Source organism: Pollachius pollachius, assembly GCF_949987615.1.
Source record: "Pollachius pollachius genome assembly, chromosome: 9".
Classification (NCBI taxonomy): Eukaryota; Metazoa; Chordata; class Actinopteri; order Gadiformes; family Gadidae; genus Pollachius; species Pollachius pollachius.
This window is the reverse complement of record NC_136942.1, coordinates 18750759-18773315: the sequence shown is the minus strand read 5'-3', so window position 1 is coordinate 18773315 and position 22557 is coordinate 18750759. Positions and strand designations below refer to the sequence as shown.

The following is a 22557-nucleotide window of genomic DNA, read 5'->3' as shown; positions in this document are numbered from 1 at the left end:
AATCCAACTTGTATTATTAAGAGAGAGCGAGTGAGTGGGTCCATTCTTTGTGATAACCCATCTGCAACAAGCTGGTATGAAAGATACTGTGGGAAACACAGTACATACCAAACCTACAGTGGGTATGCACACAACGCCCACCCAGCATGTGGCTTCCTAACCATGCTGTGATGCTTCTCATGCTCTGCAGCCTTTCAGACCCACCATACTGTTTTACAGCAAGCATACGAATCCTACTTTTAGCCTGCCATCATTCGTCTCACATTGCACATAAAAGGTGTGAAATTAGGCATTTTGAAGGTGTGAAGACTGACGGCTATCTCACACCAACACAGCCTACGAGGTGTTAACATGACCTCAGATCCTGAGCACCCAGTGCATCGCTGATAAAAAGGAGATTCTCCCCCCATCTGAATGTTTCTCATATTTAGTTTTTCCGCCTTACTTTCTCGAAGTTGAACTGAATATCACAAAGACAGGCGTTTATTGAACTATACCATCTTCTGATTAATGACATAGGCTGGTGTAGTCTAGCGGTTAGGGTGTCTCCCAGTCTCCAAGCCAAAGGGCTCTGAGTCCAACCCTAATCGTGTACCTGTAGACATTCTTCAGCAAGTTGCGCCGCCCCCCATACCTGCTCCTTAATGATATGCGTCTCAAAATTCCCTCTCTTTCGATAAACCCACCCCAAATGTGACAGAATAAAAAAAAAACAGAAAAAAGTTGGGATCCCACATTAGGTCTCGAGAGAGTTGTATTACCGTAAATCCTAATTCAACGTAAATGCCGCCAACTACTGCTAACTAAGCGCCACGTCTGGCCTTAGAAACGCTGTGGCAGATTCAAACACAACAAAAATCCCATCTCACCATTATGATAAATCATCACACGATTAATTGGTAAACAAAGCCCAGACAACCATCACTACCAACACAATGGTAACATTCCAATGCTCCTATGCTTCCAAAATGGAGGCTGACAGCGTTCCGGTTCACAGTCAGGGCCGCGGACTGACCTGTGTTGCCTGCGCTGGTGGGCCTCTGCTGGGGGCCTCCGCTGGAGCCCAGGTTCCTGTGGAGGGCCGAGGAGTGCGTCGGAGGGGACAGCATCCCGCCGTCGCCCAGGGAGCCCAGCCCGCCGCCTTGCTGGTACATGGAGGCGTTGGGGTTGGAGACGGGCACGGCCACGTGCATGGAGAAGTTCTGCTGGGGCAACGCTGTGGGCTGCAAGAGGGGGACAGAGGGGGGAAGTGTGCACACACACACACACACACACACACACACGCACGCACGCACGCAAACACATGCACACACAGAAAAAGACATAGAAGAAGAGAGAGAGAAAGAGAAAGGGGGAGAATCAACAACCTGATGTTGGGTTTGAGGATGGGGGAGGAGGGGAGACGTTGGTTTAAGGGAGGACAGAAGTGTCCCTCGATGTTATGTTATGTGTGTCCCACTGGTGAGCTTCCACGCAGATTAACACAACATGTCAAACACATTAGTCGCATAAAGGTGGGACTCTGACAGTGTGTTAAAACATTTACGTTTGTGGAGAGAACATTAATGAGCTGACATATGGTATGGACACGTTTTCCTCCATACTATGGAATTAAACATATATTAAAATATTACGTGGTGCGTTAGAACCAGATAAATGGTGGAACATTGTAATCTTCAGCACCACAGATAAACAATATATATTTTTCTAACATACTACTTATTGGTCTGTGTGTACGTGTGTGTGTGTGTGTGTGTGTGTTCGTGTGTGTGTGTGTGTGTGTGTGTGTTCATGTGTGTGTGTGTGTGTGTGTGTGTGTGTGTGTGTGTGTGTGTGTGTGTGTGTGTGCTTTCATGTTATTAGAGTCAAATATTGTTAATGGACACCCATAAAGTGCTGACTATACGAAGCATCAGTGGAGCGATTAACGACAGCTGAATACGCCGAGAAACGTTAGTTGTTATCATTAGTTGGTTAATGTCAATCCAAAATCAAATTATTATGGAAAAATAAATTATCAGATATTATTATAATTCTATATAATATGCCCTGATTATATACAGAAAATGAACGATTGGTGTGCACAAGATCTTGCAGAAGTCCACTCGTGATAAGATCACAGTGAAACTGGTATTTCAAAGGGGGAATTAAAAAAGAATCAGGGCTTTAGGGAGAGACCTAGAGGTTTCTCTCGTGCACTTTGGGTACCGATCTAATGGGATAGCTCAGTATATGGCAGGAAGCTACCATTAACCTAGATCTTCAGCGGCGCTAGATGTATAGAAGACAGAAATATCTAGCGGAGCTAGATATAATAGACAATTAGGAACTGAAACTAAACTCAAAGCTGAACCTAAAGAGCTTTGTTGTTGTTGTTGCAATGGTCACGGCCCCGTGTGCCACCCAGTGTCACTGCAGTGTGATCTTATCAAGGTGGGCCAAAATTGAGCTGCAGAAGAATTAAAATTAGAAAAAACGACTGCATTCTTTGCGGAGAGACACGGGTGTCGGGAAGTTCAAGAAGATGGTGACAGAAATTTGAAGGGTGCAAAAAACAACACAAAAAGTGAAACGAAAAAAAAGGGTGAAATTCCTTTTGTGCCGCAAAAGCCAAGCAAAAAACAGTGCATTGACAGTACTTACGATTTTATGATTTCTCATCATATTATCAAACTCCTCATTAATTTTTTTATACTTTTCTTCTGTATGAGGCGTGAGGACATATGAGGCATCGGGATCCGGGCTATCACAGCCTCTGTGTTCTTTCTTGTTTAGCGCCTGCAGTGAACATCAACATAGAGACAGGAATCAACACAGAACAGGACAACGGGTCGTACTTACACCACTGCGCTTGTACATTAAAGCACGCTCTTCGCCTAGTTTGCTGAAATGGTCGTCCATGAGGGGGCTTTGACCAAAGCACTCCTCTGGGTCGGGGCTAGCACAGTCATTATGGCCTTTGATTCTCAATTTCTGAAATACAATTGGAAAGTGGATTGGAAAACAGGCATACAGGAAGGGGTTATGTTAATTGTGTTCATTTCCATGGTTCATTTTACTCCGGCAAACTACGTACAAATGAATATATCACATTTCTTGCCTTCAACAAGGTGGGTTTCCCAACTTGTCTAAGGTATCAACCAGCCAAAGCGACCAGATTTCATAGGAGAAGTATCAAAGAAACGTGGGCAAATGTGAACATACCTAGCACCCTTCTAGACTGGTCCACAAAAGATACATTTTGTTGACTAAACTGCATCTCTCTCCCCTCTCAGTTCTGCTCCCCTCCCAATCCCCTCCCCAGCGTCCTGGCCTCCTCCGGCCATCTGTGTTTGCATGTTTCATTATGTTGCAGTTATCACGCGGCACTCAGCCCATGTGCAGACCCGCTGCAGAGAGCCTCACCAGCCCGGCCACACACTGCCTGCGCCCGTCACTCGGGGAGAGGTTTGGGGGAGGGTGATCTTACCAAAGTGAATTCATGAGGGAAATAAAACCGGGATTATCGCATCGTGGTCAAGGATGCTTATCTGAGCATGAAATGGTGCGATTATTAAAATGAGCGCGAGGGCGCGAGCGAGCACATCAGTTGGTGTTGTCATTACCAGAGTCTGTTAAAGGAATAAACGCAATGCGCTTGCCTCGGCGGTGCTGGTGTGCTGCTGACTCCCACGGAGTCGTCTGCAGCCTGCCTCCTCATTAGACCTCTGAATAGCCGTGTTAACAAGGCTCGCTGACAGCATGTGACAGCACGTGACACCGCGGCGGGGCGCTTCAAAACATGATTTATGTGTGACTCTCCAGGTTCTGCTATCGGTGTGCACTGTGGGTGCGCCGTGTCGGTGGGCTGTCTCTGAAGGCCTCGTGTCTACAGAAAGGTCTGTGAACCCTCCCCCCGCCCTCCCCCCGCAGGAGGTGAGGGTCACAGGCTGAGCTACCTACAACCACCCAAACACACTAATGAGACCTTGCTCCGTCTTCACCGCCCACCAAGGGTGGTGTGTGTGTGTATGTGTGTGTCTGCGTGTGTTTGAGTGTGTGTGAGTGTGTGTGTGTGTATGTGTCTTTGTGCCTGTGTGTTTGTGAGTGTGTGTTTGTGTGTGAGTGTTTTTTTCTGTGTGTGTCCTTGTTCATGTCTGTGTGTGTCTTTGTGTGTTTGTGTGTGTCTGTCTTTTTGCGTGCGTGCGTGCGTGCGTGCGTGCGTGCGTGCGTGCGTGCGTGCGTGCGTGCGTGCGTGCGTGCGTGCGTGCGTGCGTGTGTGTGTGTGTTTGTGTGTGTGTGATGGAGGTTCTGCTGCTGCAGGTATTTCTAGTTATCTGAGAGTAGCTTTGTTTGGTGAGAGCAGATGTTATCACCAGAACTCCAGGCCTGAGCACAGCATGCTTGGTACCTACTCTCTTGTTTAACCTGCTCTGGCTATCACTGATAAAAGCCTCTTCTCTGAATGGTATTCATGAAAGTATTCAACTCAGAATGAGGCTTAAAGATCACCTAGGCTATTTCACAGAAACACACCACTGTGCATCCCACAAAAAGACCAGGGTACATCTTGGCTTATCTATGAATAGTAACTAGACTGGCGCAGCAATGTGAAGGGTTGCAGATTGCCCTCAAAAGACAGTAATAAAGAAGCTCAGCCACTATCATCAGACATAATTGTCCATCCTATGTGGTGGATAGAGAGCTGGCCTGCTAATGAATGTGAGGGCCTTCAACACATACTTACTGCTGTTTGCTTTGCTTGGACGCACTTGTTATGTTGGCAGTGTGGTGGGACGCAACGGCATTCTTCTCATTCTGAGAAAACGCCTCTTTATATCATTTCCTGTTTACCAAACTCCCCCTCTCTAGTTAGTGTCGTGAAAGGGCTGTGTTTACAGGGTGAAAGTATGTGCACTCTTGACCAGAGAAGCCATAGATCTGATGGGGACCTGGAAATTAAAGCATCCAACCCGCTCATTACAGTCCCAGGGCTCTGTGGGAGCCGGCTGACAGTTCAGCATGAGGCAGGGCTCCACCACTTTCACAACCAGGACCACTTCTCCGAACCCCTGAGCCAATGACAGGCGCCAATTAAGGAGAGGCCCACTAGGCAATCATGAATCAACTGTTCACCCACAGCCAGAGCAAATGAGGGTTACGTGAAAAAAACAAGATATAAAAGACACAAAATGACAGAAAGTCTTAGAAGATGTCTTGCATGATCTTCAACATATGCCCTTTTGTCATGGTTACCGGAATGAGACTTCATTTGTCATTTGTTATACCAATTGACCCCAACCAGTTTTTAAACTTCCTACTCTGCTCCAATCTCAAGTTTGGTTTTTTTGTTTCTTTTGTGAAGAAAGAGTGTGTGGGGTGTGTGAATGTGCGGAGCTCTGTCAGGCGGCTGGTGATGTTGAGGGCCCATCTGAGAGAGGGGTAAGCCTCTGGGACATTTATAGTAGAACGCCATTGTGCTGTATGGATGTGTGGTTGTCCGTGTGGGCAGCGGGTGATTCTGTGTGGTGCATTTCATAAACAGCATCGCTCATTATACACTCATACACATCAACTACAACTAGCTTTAGAGAAAGTATCACAAATTCGCCTTGGGTCGTAACCATGGAGATAACATTGCCCCGCTCATTCCCAGAACTCTCAGCCGAAAAAGCTTCTTTTTTTTTATTGCATAATGTTTGTATTTCAGGCTGGGGGGGGGGGGGGGGGGGGGGGGGGGGGGTCAATTGCATAAACATTAAACATAAAATAAACATTTTCAACTCATAGAAATCTTCCTCTATCCCTTACACTCACTATATTTTCAGTGGTTGCTTCCTTGGAGACAAACCACATGAATGGGGAAACAAAGGTGAACCCAAAGCGTGACTATCATGCACATGCGGCGCTCATTGGGTGGCCAATGAGAGAGTGAGTTCAGGCTCGCTCTCCGAGGTGCCCGTCTTATGAGTGTCACACGCTGAAAGGTCTGTGAAAACATTGATGTAATTCCTTTGTAAATGACTTGGCATGTCCCCGGTGTCCCACAGATTCTACCCCACTGCTCTAAGTAAATGGATCACTAAATCAGCACATGGCCAAACAGGTGTCATGCTCCAAACACCGAACGTCAAGCCTTGGATCCCTGCGCTGGCCAATCAGAGGTCGCTACACAAAGACATGGCCATAGAAGGGGCGCAGGGGAGGGTCGCCTGACCCACTCCCACTCTGCCCTTTGCCTATCGATGGACACTGACCGCCCGATCCCTCGTCTTCCCTTCAGCCTGGTCATTTCCAGTTTCCACCTCGCCTCTATTTTCTGCAGTCTTTATTTATATAAAGATAAATTCTCATTTAAAACACACGACTCAATACACAACCCTGTCTTTAACAGGAGCTCTGTGAAGGGAAGCGATGGAGGAACTTGTACAATCTATTCGCAAGACCCTGATGGGTTTTTAAAAGATGAGTGGGAAGAGGCCAGCTGGGATTCGTCCCGGCAGTACAGACCTGCAGTGAAAGAGACGAGGCTGCACAAATAAGAATGGAGCCCGGATACACTGACGTCAAGCCAGAGAGCTACGTGTGTGTGTGTGTGTGTGTGTGTGTGTGTGTGTGTGTGTGTGTGTGTTCGTGTGTGTGTGTGTGTGTGTGTGCCTACATGTCTTGAACAGTCTTGTTTCTTTCTTCTCGCAAGAGAAGTCCTTGGGGCTACTTCTCGATCAAGGATACATACTGTATACATGCAACCAAACTGCTAAATACATTTTGGAGATGTTCAGTACAAAATACTGTAGTACAGTAAAAAAATCAAACAAAGAAGTTTCCAAATTATTTATCAAAGCCTAACTTAACAGCTTTACTTACTTTACTTTACTTTTTGCTTTTTAAAGTTTAAAACAGCACATTTTTACAAAGGCCATCGGACTTATCAAGTTCTTTGAATGCAATGTTCCCTGGCAATTATTGTGATCTGTGCAGGAAATGCACCTCAATGAGATGTCTCTGTTCGATTAGGAGTGCATTCATGCTGGGTCTCATTTGCTAACATACCTGAAAGAAGTGTTGCAACTCAAGGAAAAATGGCAATGCAGTATACTTTTAATTTTCCCAAATTGTTTTCAGTGGGTTCGATTTAGTAGAAGTGGTGTACTGTGTAGGAAGCAGCAGACGAGGTAGAAAGATAACAAGAGGACACAGGGGTAATGGAGCTCTGTCGTTTCATATCTGCGCCGTTCCCACTGGTGGTATTCAGGTTTCTCCCTAGCCTCCTCCACCCAGGCGTCCCAGTAGCTCGCACCCTGCAGGGTCCTGAATCAGCCCTTGCGCCCGGCGCTACGCTAGGCAAAGTAGCGTGCTAATCCTCGTGACATTAGCATTGTGTCCGGGCCTTTCCGTGTAATGGGCTTATCAAAAGGCCTCTTTGAGTTCCAAACACACTTGAAAATCGGCATGGGAAGGCGACTGATAAGAAGGCTTTTATCTACCGAGGAATATTTCTGCTCTTATATAACATCTTAAGACACGGAGTCATCCGCTGCCCTGGCGTTCCCCTCTTGTGCCGAAATAAATCAAACTTCTAAAGCTTGTTTTCACGACTGCTGCTGTGTGGAACGCGGCCCAAGGAGTGGTTGGTGCTGCAAGGCTTTTGACTGGAACACTACACTTGATTTTTGAGTCATATTTTTTATTATAGCCTGCTATCCTATTGTCTAGTGACGGCTGGTAGGACGAGAAGGAACACAGGGGAAGCACTTCATTGGAACTATTGTATTGTACGAAACAGGGGAATCTTTGCAATATTTGAAATGGATAATAACACAATTGACAATAGATGAAAATAGCAGAGCCTAATCTGGGTTAGTAATATTGTTTTAGCAGTTCTACACAAGCTATGCTCTCTGTACAAAAGCAACCTTTTATCTAAGTCCATAATCATACTTATCCATTCTTTTATGTATCTGCGTCTGACCAACTGGGGTGTCACTCAAATATAGAACATTTAAATGACCAAACAGGAGGCTTGTGCTGGCCCATTAGACAGTGAGTTGCTGTAGGCCTCGTCTGAACGAGGGAAGCGACCAAGCTTTGAGTGGCTTTTGAGTGGTTAACCGATGTCCTCCTTATGTACCGATAGACGAAGAACAGGAAAATGTGCTTGGATTTGGCTCAACCGGTAGACAGGAAGTAGAGGCAAGTAACAGGAAGAAGCATGCAAGTCGAAGCTTGTTAAGGGAAACCAGAGACTCCTAACTCCTCTTACAGTTAGAGTTACAAGTCTTATTCCTCTCTTACTGTTGAGGAGAGACATTTGGTAACAATTAAGTTAACTATTTATACATTATTAATGTATAAATGAATACTTGAATTAACATGAACATCATTTGTCAATTATGTCAGAGCAACCAAGATGATAACGGTACTGCCTCACAAATGTTGATGGTTAATTATTGCAGATTATCTCTCTCTCTCTCTCTCTCTCTCTCTCTCTCTCTCTCTCTCTCTCTCTCTCTCTCTCTCTCTCTCTCTCTCTCTCTCTCTCTCTCTCTCTCTCTCTCTCTCTCTCTCTCTCTCTCTCTCTCTCTCTCTCTCTCTCTCTCTCTCTCTCTCTCTCTCTCTCTCTCTCTCTCTCTCTCTCTGGTCATTGGGTCGATCATTAGCTGTCATGGGCCCTGAAACCAAAGCCCCGCACCCTCAACCCTCATTGCTGCCGGCATCTAAAATATTCATAAGGACAATTAGGAGTTCCGATCAGGCCGGGCGGGAGCGCCTGGCCCGAGCCGGGCCCGGGAGTCGACACACAGAAGGGCAGGAAGTGCCAGCAGGAAGTCTGCAGCGGAACACCCTACACCTGCTCGCACAGACCCAGCCTCATCAATCTGAGTGGCACCGGGCCTGCTCTGCTCTGGCCCCTGGTCTGGCAGCCAGGTAGCCCGTGGGAGGGGCGGCGCGGTGCCAGCTCACCCCCACGCCGCCCTCCTCCCAGCAGGCACTGCTCTGTCCTCGCCCCTGGGCAGGAGGGGCCGCACCACACCCCATGCTGGGAGACGACGAGCGGGCAGGGAGGGGGTGGTGGAGGAGGAGGAGGATGCAGGTCCAAGGGCAAGTAGAATGCTTCACAAGCGAGTGCAAAGAGAATACTTTGAATACTTGAGTTCCTTCTGTTCACCGGGGCCCCCCAAGGTTAATGAAGAACAAAAGGATCTGGGGCCCTGTTGCTGCTGTTTTGGGTGGACATGAAGTTCCCATTGTCTGTGGTAGTTCCTAGGTCATAGAGCTACCGATTTGTGCTCCCATCCGATGTGCGGTTGGATGTAATTTAACTAGATCACGCTGAATTAGGTCAGGCTAATGTGTGACCCATTTTGTAATGCGTGCACTCTGTGACAGGTGTCTGACGGTTGAGGGTTGAAACATTTTAAACATGACACACGTGTCCACTTCCGTATGATCCGCCGTGATAGACGGCAATCAACAGTGAACCAACATGCGCTTAAATCCCAAACCGAAGGCATCGTTTCCCGGCCGAAGGGCAACAACAACAACAACTGAATTCCTCCGCATCAATTACTACAACGCAGCCCCAAACAGTAAAAACAAACTGACATAACAATGATGTTAGCTGTCAGACTCTGTCTAGCTCATTACAAGAGAAGTGTAACGAGCAACAGTAAATACTGCATGTGTCACTCCCATTGGAGTTCCCATATTAAAGGGCCGTGCCAAGCTGCCAAAAGCGGAGAGAATAGGCCGTGCATGCCCCGTCTTATCCCTGCAGATGCAGGTTGGGATCTGCTTCACTTGGGGGCCCCAGAAGGTGATAATGCAGACCCGTTCAACCTCTGAATGGCGGTTGGTGGTTAGTGGTTAGATTGTGGAATGCATCAGAAAGCAAAGAAACGTGACCGACTAGTTTGGTTTGGTTTTGACGTGATTTTTTTCCTGACGGCGTGTGCTTGTACCCGACATCCCGGTGGAAATGTTGGAGATGATGTTTAAAAATTAAAGCAACACAAGGACCCTGTCGGTGAGGAAGATCAGGAGACCTGATCTTCCTCACCGACAGGGTCCTTGTGTGCTGCTTTATTTTTGTACCTCCTTTATCCGGCAGTGCTTCGAGAGCACGGAGCTGAACAACATCCCGGTTGCTCTGACGTCAGTGAAGTTCATGTGGCAAAATCAAAAACTCTCTCTACAGTAGCCTGGTAACAAGGATCACAAAGGAGTGCTTACTCATACATACGTGCGTGATAAAAAAAGAGAAAGAAACGGGGGTGGGGGGGGAAAGGGATCAATCCAAGGGGAGGCTGTGTTGTCATGAAATACACAATGTTACACACACATACACACACACACAGACTTTCAACATCTCCATTCAATTAACAACAATGGGCATTTTTTTTCTAAACCAAATTAAAAATCTTAACGGCTCGATCCCGCTCCGGTATTCTGAGGGTGTTCCCATGGTAACGGACTAACAATAATCATTTATCCTTTTTTTTTTTTCCAAAAGCGGGGCGGAATAGCTCGCTCTATAAAATACAACGAGAATTCAACCACTGTTGCTTTTGTAACACTGTAGAGGGAGAGATGGAGAGATGGAGAGAGAAAAAAATAAAGTGGAGTGGTGACCCTTTTCACTAAAAGCCCAGAGGAAAAGGAGTCCTTGTCCCACAAAGAGGGCCACTTTGAAACCCAGCATGGGCTACAATATCATTAGCACCGCCACACTCTGAATATTCCACAAAACAGCAGCTAAACCCAGTGACTACTACATAAGAAACATGGAACAGAACATGTTGTGTTGACTTGAACCGAATTACATCTGCTAGATTAGAGAGAAACTGTAGTCTGGGTATTTCATCTCATTCTCATCTCCAAAGTAATGCAGATCACCAATTGATATTTAAAAACATTGAATTGTCTTTTGAGGCCAGAAAGTTACCACAGGAACATTGTTTGTTTCTCGACTTGATTAAGATGTAGGCGACATCCCACACTACAAAGGCTACATTGGGTTGAATTAATTTGCAAAGACATAATTCGGTATAATTTCAAAAGACAGACCCCCCCCCCCCCCCCCCCACCCAACCACCACACACACACACACACACACACACACACACACACACACACACACGCTGACACTCACAGCATGATTGCCATGGTTTAAATGCAGAAATTAAATATGCTCATCATCGTCTTAATGTCTTCACCAATAACACTAAACAGGATGTGCACCTGGGTAAACATGCCACCGCGGTTCTGAACAGTTCTGGGACTCCATTTGTTCAAATTAAAATCGAACTGTTGTAAAAGCAATACTGTGTCCCACACTCTCAGTCTGTCGAAGCATCCAGTGACTATTTCGTTCTCTGTGGTTCCTCACTTACTGATTTTTTGTACAATTGGATCAGTTGAGAATCTTTGTTGGGACTGATAACTAAGACGCAATGTAGCCTAGGCTTTTCTATTAGATGAATCACATGGTTATTGAGTATTAGGATGTATTTTGTATTCATAAGGAGTACCTTATATATGTGATGACCTAAGAATACCACTTGCACACCACCTATGTGTCGACTCATTCCTTACACCTAAGGGGGTTTTAAACGGTTTACACAGTATAGACACTTATTTGTGTCATTTTCTCCATCTCCTCTGATCCCATAGCTCTGTTTCCACGGAGCCACAAGCTGCCAGATAATTGATCAATCATGCTAATTGAAGAGCCTGGACAGCTAGCCCACCATGGCAGATGTGCCAATTTACATTTCTTATGATAGAAACGGGGCTTAATCATTGTGCAGACTGTGATTGACACTGTGAAGACACTGTGTGTCTAATCCCTGCCCCCCTTCACAACAAACGGCTGGTGAAACAGACACCTTAGAGTTTGTAATACCCAAACACACTTTTCCTCGTTTAAATGTAATTGCAATCATAGTCGTATTGTGTGTATATCTTCTGTTTCAAAGCAATAAACGGAAGTAAGAGTAAGAAGTGCAGAATTGATTAGAAATATGGATATGGGAATTCAGTTCATAATTCGAGCACCATAGTAGACAACGGAAAGAAAAGGCGCCATTCATATGGAAAGACTGAGTATCCAGCCTGACATCAAAATGCACAGACAAAATGCATTTCCCTATGAATGCTTGGTTTGTTCACAGATGAAACCCGGCTGAGGCACTCAACGTAAGAGTATGAGCCGTCTGTATCCCACGTCTGCATCTCATATTTAATTTAGCCAAGGAATCAAATTCAATAAATATGACATTTCCTAAACGAATGGATTTGATAAAGGTGGCAACTAAATGCCAATTATATTCTCTGATCTCTAATTAAATACACCCTGACACATACCTTAGATTTGAATCAAATGAAACTAATGTCATTGTCAGATAATGTCTGGGAATTTGATCTGATTTCAAGATATTTGAAGCCATGAATGCATCTAGTCATTGTGATTGTGTCATCAAGTAAAGAAAACGGAGCAAATCAAATGAAATCCCTGGAAGAGGATGAGGATATGATTTGATTAATGAATTGACCAACAGCATTCTTTTCATTTGCCACACAAAACGAATCAAATGTGAAACACTACAACCACTAAATTTTCTTTTTGATGAAAATCAAACAGATAGCAGATACAAACAAAGTGACATATTAGGATATGGTCATCCATAAATAGTTCATCTTTAAATCTGATAAGCAAGGAACATTGAATTGACCTAAAACCCGAATAATGTCCATTAAGATAAACATTCGGAAACAACTATAGTTTGATATTGATCTGGTAATACATTGGTGTATATGTGAATGTGTGGCGTTAATGTGGATGTAATTGTGTCCGGTGTATATGGTTCCATGTGATTTCATAAGGATTGCAACCTATTGATAAACACATTGCAACATATTACTTTGATATCGGTAATCGTATTACATATATTTTGATGATCCAAATAAATGTGATTCTCGTGAGATCATTCAATAATAAAACTAGGCAGAGTGTGTGTGTGTGTGTGTGTGTGTGTGTGTGTGTGTGTGTGTGTGTGTGTGTGTGTGTGTGTGTGTGTGTTTGTACGTCTCTCCCGTCTCTGACCATCTCAAAGTATGTTCCTGTGAGGTCTGTACAATCTGTACAATACAAGAGCATGTAGGGTAAGGCATCTAAAGCTCAAGAGTCTAAAGGCAGGCTATGGAAAGGGGGGATTGAACCTGGTACCCTTAGGCTGGGTGTCACACTGCTAAGCCACCACAATACCCTGCACTATACCTAGGATGCAGCACTAACTCTTAAATAGGTATTAGTTTGATTACATCTTCGTTTTAATCACATGTCATGTCGTTTATCATCGCAAGTTTCTCCCTATCATACAGCTCTATGCTGCCCCTTCAGAAGGTCCAGAGACCCCGGCTGTCTTATCAGACTGTGGCCCGGGCACGCATCCATCTGTGGAAAACAGAGCGTGTTCTCACAGACTGCATGGCCTGGGCCTCTATCTACAGATGGTACTACTGAGCAAGAATGTGACCTTTTTGATTCTGGGTTGCTCACAAGGAATATCAACGGCCTGCTTCCTGAAGGATATGGCCTGACTGCTCGCTTGCTTCTTTGCTTTATCAAGGAAAACGAGCACATGATTGTTTGCATGTTGATTATTGGTTTAATTCAATTTACATTTATTGAGATAAGTGTCCAGAGTAATTGTGTCCATGTGAGGCCCATTTCAACAGATAAAGAGGGAGAGAGGTTGGAGAGAGAGAGAGAGAGAGAGAGAGAGAGAGAGAGAGAGAGAGAGAGAGAGAGAGAGAGCGAGAGAGGAGAGAAAAAGAGAGTAGAGAAAGAAAGAGGAGAGAGAGAGAGAGAGAGAGAGAGAGAGAGGAGAGAGGAGAGAGAGATAGGAAGGAGAGCGAGAGAGAGAGAGAGAGAGAGAGGAAGGAGAGCGAGAGAGAGAGAGAGAGAGAGCGAGCGAGAGAGAGAGGAAGGAGAGCGAGAGAGAGGGGTAGATCGGGAGAGGAGAGAAGAGAGGGGATAGAGAGGGGAGAGAACCAAGGGGATCCCATCATATGCCATTAGTTGCCCTTCATTCCATATCAAGACCACGGTTCCTCGGCGGGTTAGGGCATTGGTTTTACACACCAATGTTTTTCTACATGTTCAGCACTGCAATTGTTTCATGTGATACCATTGCCAAGAGTGGACCAATAAATACAAAGAGCTACCAGCTCACTAACAATGGTTATATTGCTGCACCCCAGTCAAGTAAAAACGTGGGGTTGTGTGTGTGTGTGTGTATGAGGGTTTGTGTGTGTTTGAGAGGGTCTGTGGCAAATACTGTGCCTACACTGAATTGGAGCCGGCCTGGGTGAGGTTGGTTACTTCTGCTCTGCTTCTTCACTTCTGAAGCCACACAGCCAGCAAGGCTGGAGGGAAGCGATGTGCGCTGCGTATCTGCACAGATGCCGGCCCAGTGAGTGAGCAGGGACAACGAGACATTGTCCTGGCTTTAGTGCAGCAGAGGGCAGCCTCCTTGAGAGCCGCCAGAGGGGCAGAGTGGGAAATCAACATCTCGCTGGAGTTTGTCCTCAGACTCCCTAGGTATGTCCCACCCTTCCCCGGTGCGTCCCTCGCGGTCGGTGCAGAATGTTCTGTGCTCCTGGGAGTGAGGGCGCACACCCACGTGCGCAGGTAGGGTAAAGGGTTAAGCCCAAAGCACAGGAAAGTGCATGAGTTTGGCCTCATATTTGTAGCGTGACACCAACAAGAACGAAGCAAAATCATATTGTTTTAAAGGGGACATATCATACCACCAGGTGTGAGTGTGATTAGCCATTACAAGCCGTTTTCAAAAATGTGCAGCATTGTGACGTCACAGGTGGGCGTGTCTATCTAGATGTGTGACGGATAGATGGACACGCCAACCTGTGATGTCACAATGCTGCACATTTTCAAACCTGCTTGTAATGGCTAATCACACTCACACCTGGTGGTATGAGATGTCCCCTTTAAGTCTCTTCCATCAGCAGAAGGGTAACGTTTCATCCGTCATGCGTACTGTGAGTAAAAAAATAACAGAAGACACACACATGGTCACTGTTACGTGAGCAAGGCGTGTCGCCCATGTATTTTTAATCCAGGTGAGCCCTGCCTCCGAGGAGTGCCTTGATGGAGGGGGTTGACTGCAAGGCCTCTCTAGATGTCCGAGCTGCACTCTCTCACAGCTCTGCCAAGCAAGTAATTCACCAGCACAGCAGAGTCATGAATAAGAGATTGCCCGGCCAAACTCTTTTTTATGAGTCTGGCCCCGACACTTTTAAGTGAGCGATTTAGCAGAGACCCCCACGAACCACTCAGTCCTGCTAATCTGCTATCCTCAATGATGTTTTGTAATCATGATAATGATAATAAGAATTATAACATGGTAGTCCATGGACATGGTCGAGGGTAAACATGTGATTATTATTACTCAACAATAGGCCAGGTTCATTTGAGGCTTGTTGTTTCGTGAAGGGACCCATGTTGTGCTTTTCATTTAGTCTGCCGAGCGAGAGACATTGCGCCACAAGCAACAGGATTCGAGTGTGTCACTGAAAAGACATTTGGAGCACGATGTATCGCCAAACAATTTCCATTGGCTGTTCATTATCTGCCTGGCACACAGTATTGTAGAGTGGCCTAATGAGTGGCGTCTCCTTCCGCTAATGTGCAGGCATGCAGGGACAAAACCCAGCGACTTGGAGTGTTTGAAGAGCGCCAGGAGGATTTCACAACATGTCAACGGAAGAGAAACCTACTCAGTTTGTTACAAACTGCTCTAGCAACAAGCCTGTTCTCTCCCACATGTCTGGCCTAAGCCCAGAGGAACAGTAGGGGAAATACAGCTATGGTGTTTTTTTTGCAGGTACGGTATCTGGTGGGAAACAGGGAAGGGTTTAGCGGTCGCGCAGCAACTGTGTGCAGAGCCTGCCCAGAGATAGCTTTTCCACGGTGGTTGACGGACTCCAGACGACTTGGGACTTATCAGAGAAAGCAGACCTCCTGCACTCTATCTGAACAAACGGAAGCTGTTGGTACTCTCTCTCTCTCGTGTTTTTTATATCTTAAGATATTTGTGTCATAGCGCATTAAGCATAAGAAGTTCAACTTCTTCTGGCTTTTTGCCTGAGATCTCCGATTGCCTCAGATCAACGTGGGTTGGTGACTCCTGGTCCGCGTCAAGCATTAACTGAGATTTGCTTGCATATCAAAACAATTCTACACTTAAGCAGCAAAATGACAAGAAATAATTCTATAAATATGTAGAAAAGTGCAGCATATAATACACATGAAGTTTGACCGGCGGGCCGACACTCACCTCTACGATGTCCGAGTTGGTTCTGCTCTCGTGGGGCTCGTTGTATTCGGTATACTTCAGCAACACTTTGTCCATATCCGTGCTGGCGTACTGGAACAGTTTGTTAGAGCTGTTGAAAATGATGAGGGCTATCTCACAGTCACATAGTACGCTCAGCTCGTAGGCCTTCTTCATCAGGCCAAACTTCCTCTTCGTGAAGGTCACCTGAGGGGCAGAGGGAAGACAAAACCTCACATTGTGACATGGAGAGGATAATTATTGGATAAATGATTGAAACCGTCTATCTCTTCAGGATAACAGTGTATGGATGCTGGACCATTGCTCTTTTCCACATCTATCTGTTCCCTTGTAGATTAAATTACACTAAATGTACCACAACAATCACACAATACAACAGATATTATTATAGCTATAGTTAAACGATTCATATTCTTTCAAGATACAGCAGAGGCATGATAAAATGAATGAACCGTGAATACAATGCACACCACCGAAGCCTAAGTCAGAGAGAGGCTTCATCACAGTGGCCCCTTCATAAGAGAACCACAACCGAACATCAGCCCTCCGGTAGGTGAACCACTGTACCGGTGTGTGTGTCTGAAATGTCTCTGGCGGTGGGACCAGAGGTCAGGGCGAGAGGCTGTAGTGAGCGAGCTGAGTCAGAGCTTTGGCAACAACATGGGGGCTCATACATTTACTTCAGCCCCTGGCTGCGTGCGCCCCAAACCACCAGCCTTGTAACGCGATCCCTCACATGGGACGCACGGGTCATGCATCAGTCCTAATCGTAACCCAAGCCCTCACTGCAGAGTGGCTTCAGTATCTCTGCCGCCCCTCTCTCTCTGCGGTCATCAACTCAGGCTCCCAACACATGTCCCTGTGTTACACCGCCCTTTCTGCACCGTGCCACCCTCTCTAAGCTGATGTTATGCTATAACACCAACAACAAGAAGCACATTTAGGTCTGCAGAGCATTTTTCCCAGCTAATGTACAAGCTATGAGCTTCCAGGTGATGTTTAGAAAAACTCCAAATGAATCTGAAGAAGGGCCAGCCAGAGGTAGTGTCTCGTTTAAAGCCCACTTCGGGAGATGTGGAGCACCGCCACGGAGAGGATGAGTCTCTTTATTCTCCATCCATTTTACTGACCTACTAAAAGAGGAGAGTTGAACAGATGAGCCGGCTTTGTTCAAATTGTTCACAGCTCGCGGCTAGCCCCTCTTCGAAACTAGCATAATGCGGTCTAAGCTCTATGAGCTCTATAGCATCAATGGTACCATTCAGGCAGATGGGGTGGTCACTCAGACTGTGAGAAATGAATTTCAAATCATTTATGCAGGTAATTAGACAAGGCCATTATCCAGGCTCTCTCCACACAGACACACACACACACACACACACACACACACACACACACACACACGCATACACATACACAAACATGGCAGCCTTTACTTCTAGCCTTTGCCATTATCTATTCAGTGCCCTGGTCCCAGGTGATCTCATCTGACGCACCAACAGGAGAACGGCATTCGGAAAAGGACACGGTGTTAAAGAGACGAACAACACAGCTACAGCGCATGTTCCCTTGACCCGACCACAGAATAACTGTGTGTCTCCTTTTGACAATTGCAAAAAAGCATTCGGAAATCCACTTTGACGATCTGCTTCATAGAACTAGAAGGCAATAAGTGTTGAGTCTTGCATGTTAAAATATGGGTTCAAACAGACGAACACGTTCAGTCCACCCCTGGTTAGAGGGAGCGGCGTCACCCTAGTTGACCTAGGCCTCCGGCACTGTAAATAACCAACCCTAGAGCCTGTCTAGCTGTCACACCAGCGGTGATTAGAGGTTTGCATAATTTGTTTGTTGGCTTAACCATGTGGCAAGCGGTGAGTGTCGTACGGGCGGAAATGATTAACAAAGTGTATGCTCTTTAGCAGATGAACGGGCGTGCTAAGCCGGGCCCGTGTCCCCTCCCAGCGGCAGGGGTAGGACGAGGGGCCCGTGGCTGGGAGGGAGGGAGATATGGGAGGGAGGACTCTGTTCCACCTGGATGGATGGGAGCCCTGAACGCGGGCTGCTGACCCAGCCATCGCTTCATTTCACCCTCTGCTGCCGCGCCTCGCCGACTCTCATCCCCTGACCCCAGCCTCACCTCCATACGACCCCCATCTGACCCCCGCCCGCGGCCTCTACCCCGCCCCCCCCCCCGAGGCTCTGGAGCTGCATGCAACGGGGTCGGGGGGGGGAAAGAGAGCGCATTTCTGAATACAGAGCACTAACCTTGAACACAATAACAGAAGTCTTGTACTGTTTTATGTAAAGGCTGTTTAAAAACGTTTGAGCGTGTTTATTCCACAACATTGACTCAACATCGACAGTCATTTCAGAAATACTTTTCCGTTGGTTCACATCACAAGCCTGTGTGGTGCAGGCCTGGAGGAAGAACATCTCTCAGGTAACAAGAGGCACTGAAACCATTTGTTGATGAGTCATTTCAGTATTAGATCAAAGTTTATTGTTGTACGCACTGAATGACTAAACATCAGTTATACTGTAAGACAAGACCCATCTGTCTTGTGGCTATGTCTTACTTTTTAGAAATTAATAAAGTCATAATTGTGACTGTTTCTCAATATCTGACAAGTGAGAGGCTGAGATGTTAATTTAAAATTGCTGCTAATTAAATTCTGCAAAAATGCCAGCCATCAACGTCAGCTCTAAAAAATTCAAATAAAGTATTTTTCATTACGATTATTCATATGAACGTTTCGGATGTAAAAGCGATAAATAAATCAAAATACTGATAAAACAAAATTTTGATTAAAAATACAAATAAACAATTAGGGAGAGGTAACACAGTAACAATTATGCTTTAGTTCTATGGGCCCAAAGGAAGAACGTTATAAAACTATAATGATCAAACATTTAACCTATAACGCACACGGCTGAGGTATTGTAACAGTCTCTTTTCGCCAGTTTACTTTGAAACCATTTCATTTGACCCTACTAATCTGTACCATGAAAGAAGGGGATGACATGGCGCATTACAGTTGACTCAATGTAAATAAATAAGGGCCACTGTGTTTTTGTGTATTTACTTTAAAGACCTGCCCTGTACCCTAGATAGACCCATATTCTGAAAGAGTAAACCATTGGTGAACAAAGTACACAGACGATACACAAAGATGCACAGGCAGGCCCCTCCCGCCCCCCCCCCCCCCCCCCCCCCCCCCACACACACACACACACACACACACACACACACACAGGGTGTCACTCACACGGTCTATCGCTGTCTAACCCCGGGTGCGGAGGAGCCAGGATGACAAACAAGACATCTGGGACTGAGATGGATGCCAGGGCATGAGTCACTGACACCTTCGGTCGGGGTGGGGACCCGGGGCCTCGCGAGGGCTCCTTATGTCAGCTCTGAAGGCCCCCGTGGCTGAGAGCAGCGCCGGGGCCGACACACACTCCTGCCTGGCACCAGCTGGTGGAGTGAGCCAGGCCCCGGGGCGGCCGCCCCCTGCTCATGGCCCGGCCACGGCCGTGTTACGGGGGCCGGGGCCCGAGAGGGGACGGGGCCGCTCCTGCTGTCCGCCCGGATCAGCTCCATCAGGGAGACGGCAGGGGCCCTGGGATACGGCCCCATGCCGACGACAGGGACCACTGGGCGGAACTGACCTTGCAACCCGGTGAAAGTAGGCCAGTTGTCTTACAGCGGGTGCAGCGGGCGCGGCCCAGAATAGTGAAGGCATGTCGCCTTGCGATGGGTCTAATCAATAACACTGAGGGTGATCTGAACGGAGGAGAGCGTCACGGCGTCGGCGCGGGGACAGAATGGCAGGCAGGACGAGTGTCTAGGGAGGCGAGTACTACATCTACAGGTTTTCACTGTTCGGCACATTTACTATCAACATACTATCCACCTGTCAATAATGACGCCTTGCAGGACTTCACTAATGAGCGAGGTCTGAAAGAAATGGGAGGGATCTGCAGTTTTGCTCCCCAGAGAGAGACAGCGCGCGTGCGAAAGAGAGAGAGAGAGAGAGAGAGAGAGAGAGAGAGAGAGAGAGAGAGAGAGAGAGAGAGAGAGAGAGAGAGAGAGAGAGAGAGAGAGAGAGAAAGCAGAGCGCTATGCCCATAGGCATTTGACGTGCCAGAGAGAGGAAGAAAAAAAAAATTCAAAATGAGCCACAGCAAGGGCAGGCAACCCTCCACCCAGCAGCGAAATCATCAAACTTTTAATGACTTGGGCAATTACCCCCAGTGAGCCTGCTTAATGGCATCCAAAGGACGTCACTGTACATCACCGCTCACTAAGCTCCAACCCCACCACCCCGGTCCCTCCTCTCCCCCTCAACATAACCAGGCTAATGTACATCCTCTCCCTTCCCCTATCATCATTCTTCCATTTCACTAGGTGAAGGACCCCTGCACGTGCTCATAGGGAGGCAGCGTGCCATGGGCCCTGCTAATGTTATTTTGTACTATTCATTAGTCAAAGCCCCCATGCCCGGTGTAATCACGCTGCGACGGTGGGCCCCGCTCGGTTGAGCGGCCCGACATCCACGGGTCGGTCCGGCGACACAACGGAGAGCCATTTATTTTTAGAAAAAAAAGTCTGGAAATCTCTTACTTCTGTGAAATTGATCAACCTGAGTTTTATTCGGATGGTTGTTTGGGAAGTAAACGTAGGAGGAGGAAGAGGGGAAATGTGCCCGCTTTGCAAATCATTTCTTGTTTTCTTAAGGTGGAATATAATAGGACTACTGGAGGCATGCAGAGTTTTACAGTTTCTTCAGTGGCACATTTATCTTCCCAGAGTTTTCACAACTGCGGATGTGGTTGTGGTGTGAGGCTCTCTAACGTCTTCTGATAAGCGTCACGGTACTGTCTTTTGTCATTGCAATAGTGATCCGCTGTTGGGCTCATCGACGGACAACCATAGACCAACACAGCCTGCAGATATTGACCATTATTATAATTGTTACCACTAAATCATAATTAATATCATTGATTACGGCCACGGTTTTCAAGCAGCAATTACTGAACAAACTTGCAACATCTTTTTTGACGAGGAACTAAATGCGACCAACTAACTTTGCGCTGTGTCCCTATTGTGCACCAATGGGCTTCTGAAGAGAATCCATTTGTTATGATAGATAGCGCAATTACAGCCCTTTTCAGCCAATGCCACGCGTGGCAGTATAAATCCTGAAAGGTTAACAGCCCTTCCCAAGCACTTGTAGCGATAATGTAGGGGGACCCCGCTGTCCCCACACAATGTCTCCCACTGCCACATTATTTAATTACACACACTTAATGCCTTCTTTCATTTTAATACTATGAATGCGCTTAGCTAGCACTGGAGTGAAGCCGATAAATATTCAAATGGTCTCCCGACAATGGGGCCCGTATGCTAATGAGTGTTCCCCTTTTGGGTATGAGAACACCCCTGGGAGACGGCACTCTGGGCTCCATGGCCCGTGGAAAAAAGATATATATCATATTTATATATATATATATATATACCATGTACAGAATACATACATACATATGAATCACAGCACACTAAGGCTTTATTTTAGCACATGGGTCTATTGTCATAGTAATTCTTCTGCTGAGCCAGCTAAACTCACTCTGAAGGAGAAGTGCTCTAATGATAAACTTTCTAACTAAACTTACAGCGCGTCACTTTAAATCAGATCCCTAAAAATCAACGCTGGCAGTGAGGAGTTTTTAATAAGCAATGTCTCCCAAAGCATATTTTGTTTCCCGAAGAAACAACGACAGAAGAAATACCCTCTGTTCGCTTAATGTGGAATATTCAAACGGTTGCCCTGATTGCCAAAGCAATCTGAGGCAATCCGGATTTCATGCAACTTCACCGATGCACGTGCACACACACACACACACACACAAGCACACACACAAATACACACACACACACACACACACACACAGTCACCAGTCATGGAATGCAATAAAGTGTCCCTGGCCCCTCACCCTCTGGTTTGGATCCCACCCAGGACCAGCTGTAATTGTGATCGGTCCATTGTTTCCATTTTGTTTCTCACTTGGGCGGACTGGTAACACCGTTAAATCACAGCAAGAGACATGGTGGTAATGAGGTAGTAATCAATTACAGCATGGTAGCAACACTGAGTCTTGTGTTAGCAACCTTATGTAGGGAGTGCGGATGTAATGT

At 46.4% G+C, this 22557-nt stretch overlaps 1 protein-coding gene across 7 annotated transcripts in view; it reads right to left on the bottom strand.

Moving 5' to 3' along the window:
• The window catches only part of mef2aa (myocyte enhancer factor 2aa), a 55066-nt gene that overhangs the window by 13363 nt on the left and 19146 nt on the right, over window positions 1–22557 (bottom strand). For 5 of the 7 annotated variants that reach the window (XM_079743250.1, XM_079743249.1, XM_079743253.1 and 2 more), the window contains exons 4-6: window positions 16341–16544; window positions 2644–2778; window positions 1016–1223 (exon numbers count right to left, since the gene is read on the bottom strand). In XM_079743250.1, coding sequence (XP_079599376.1) covers window positions 1016–1223; window positions 2644–2778; window positions 16341–16544 — 547 coding nt within the window. Of the gene's footprint in view, window positions 1–1015; window positions 1224–2643; window positions 2779–2841; window positions 2974–16340; window positions 16545–22557 lie in introns of all 7 variants that reach the window. The other 2 variants (XM_079743251.1, XM_079743255.1) reach the window with 1 other exon arrangement.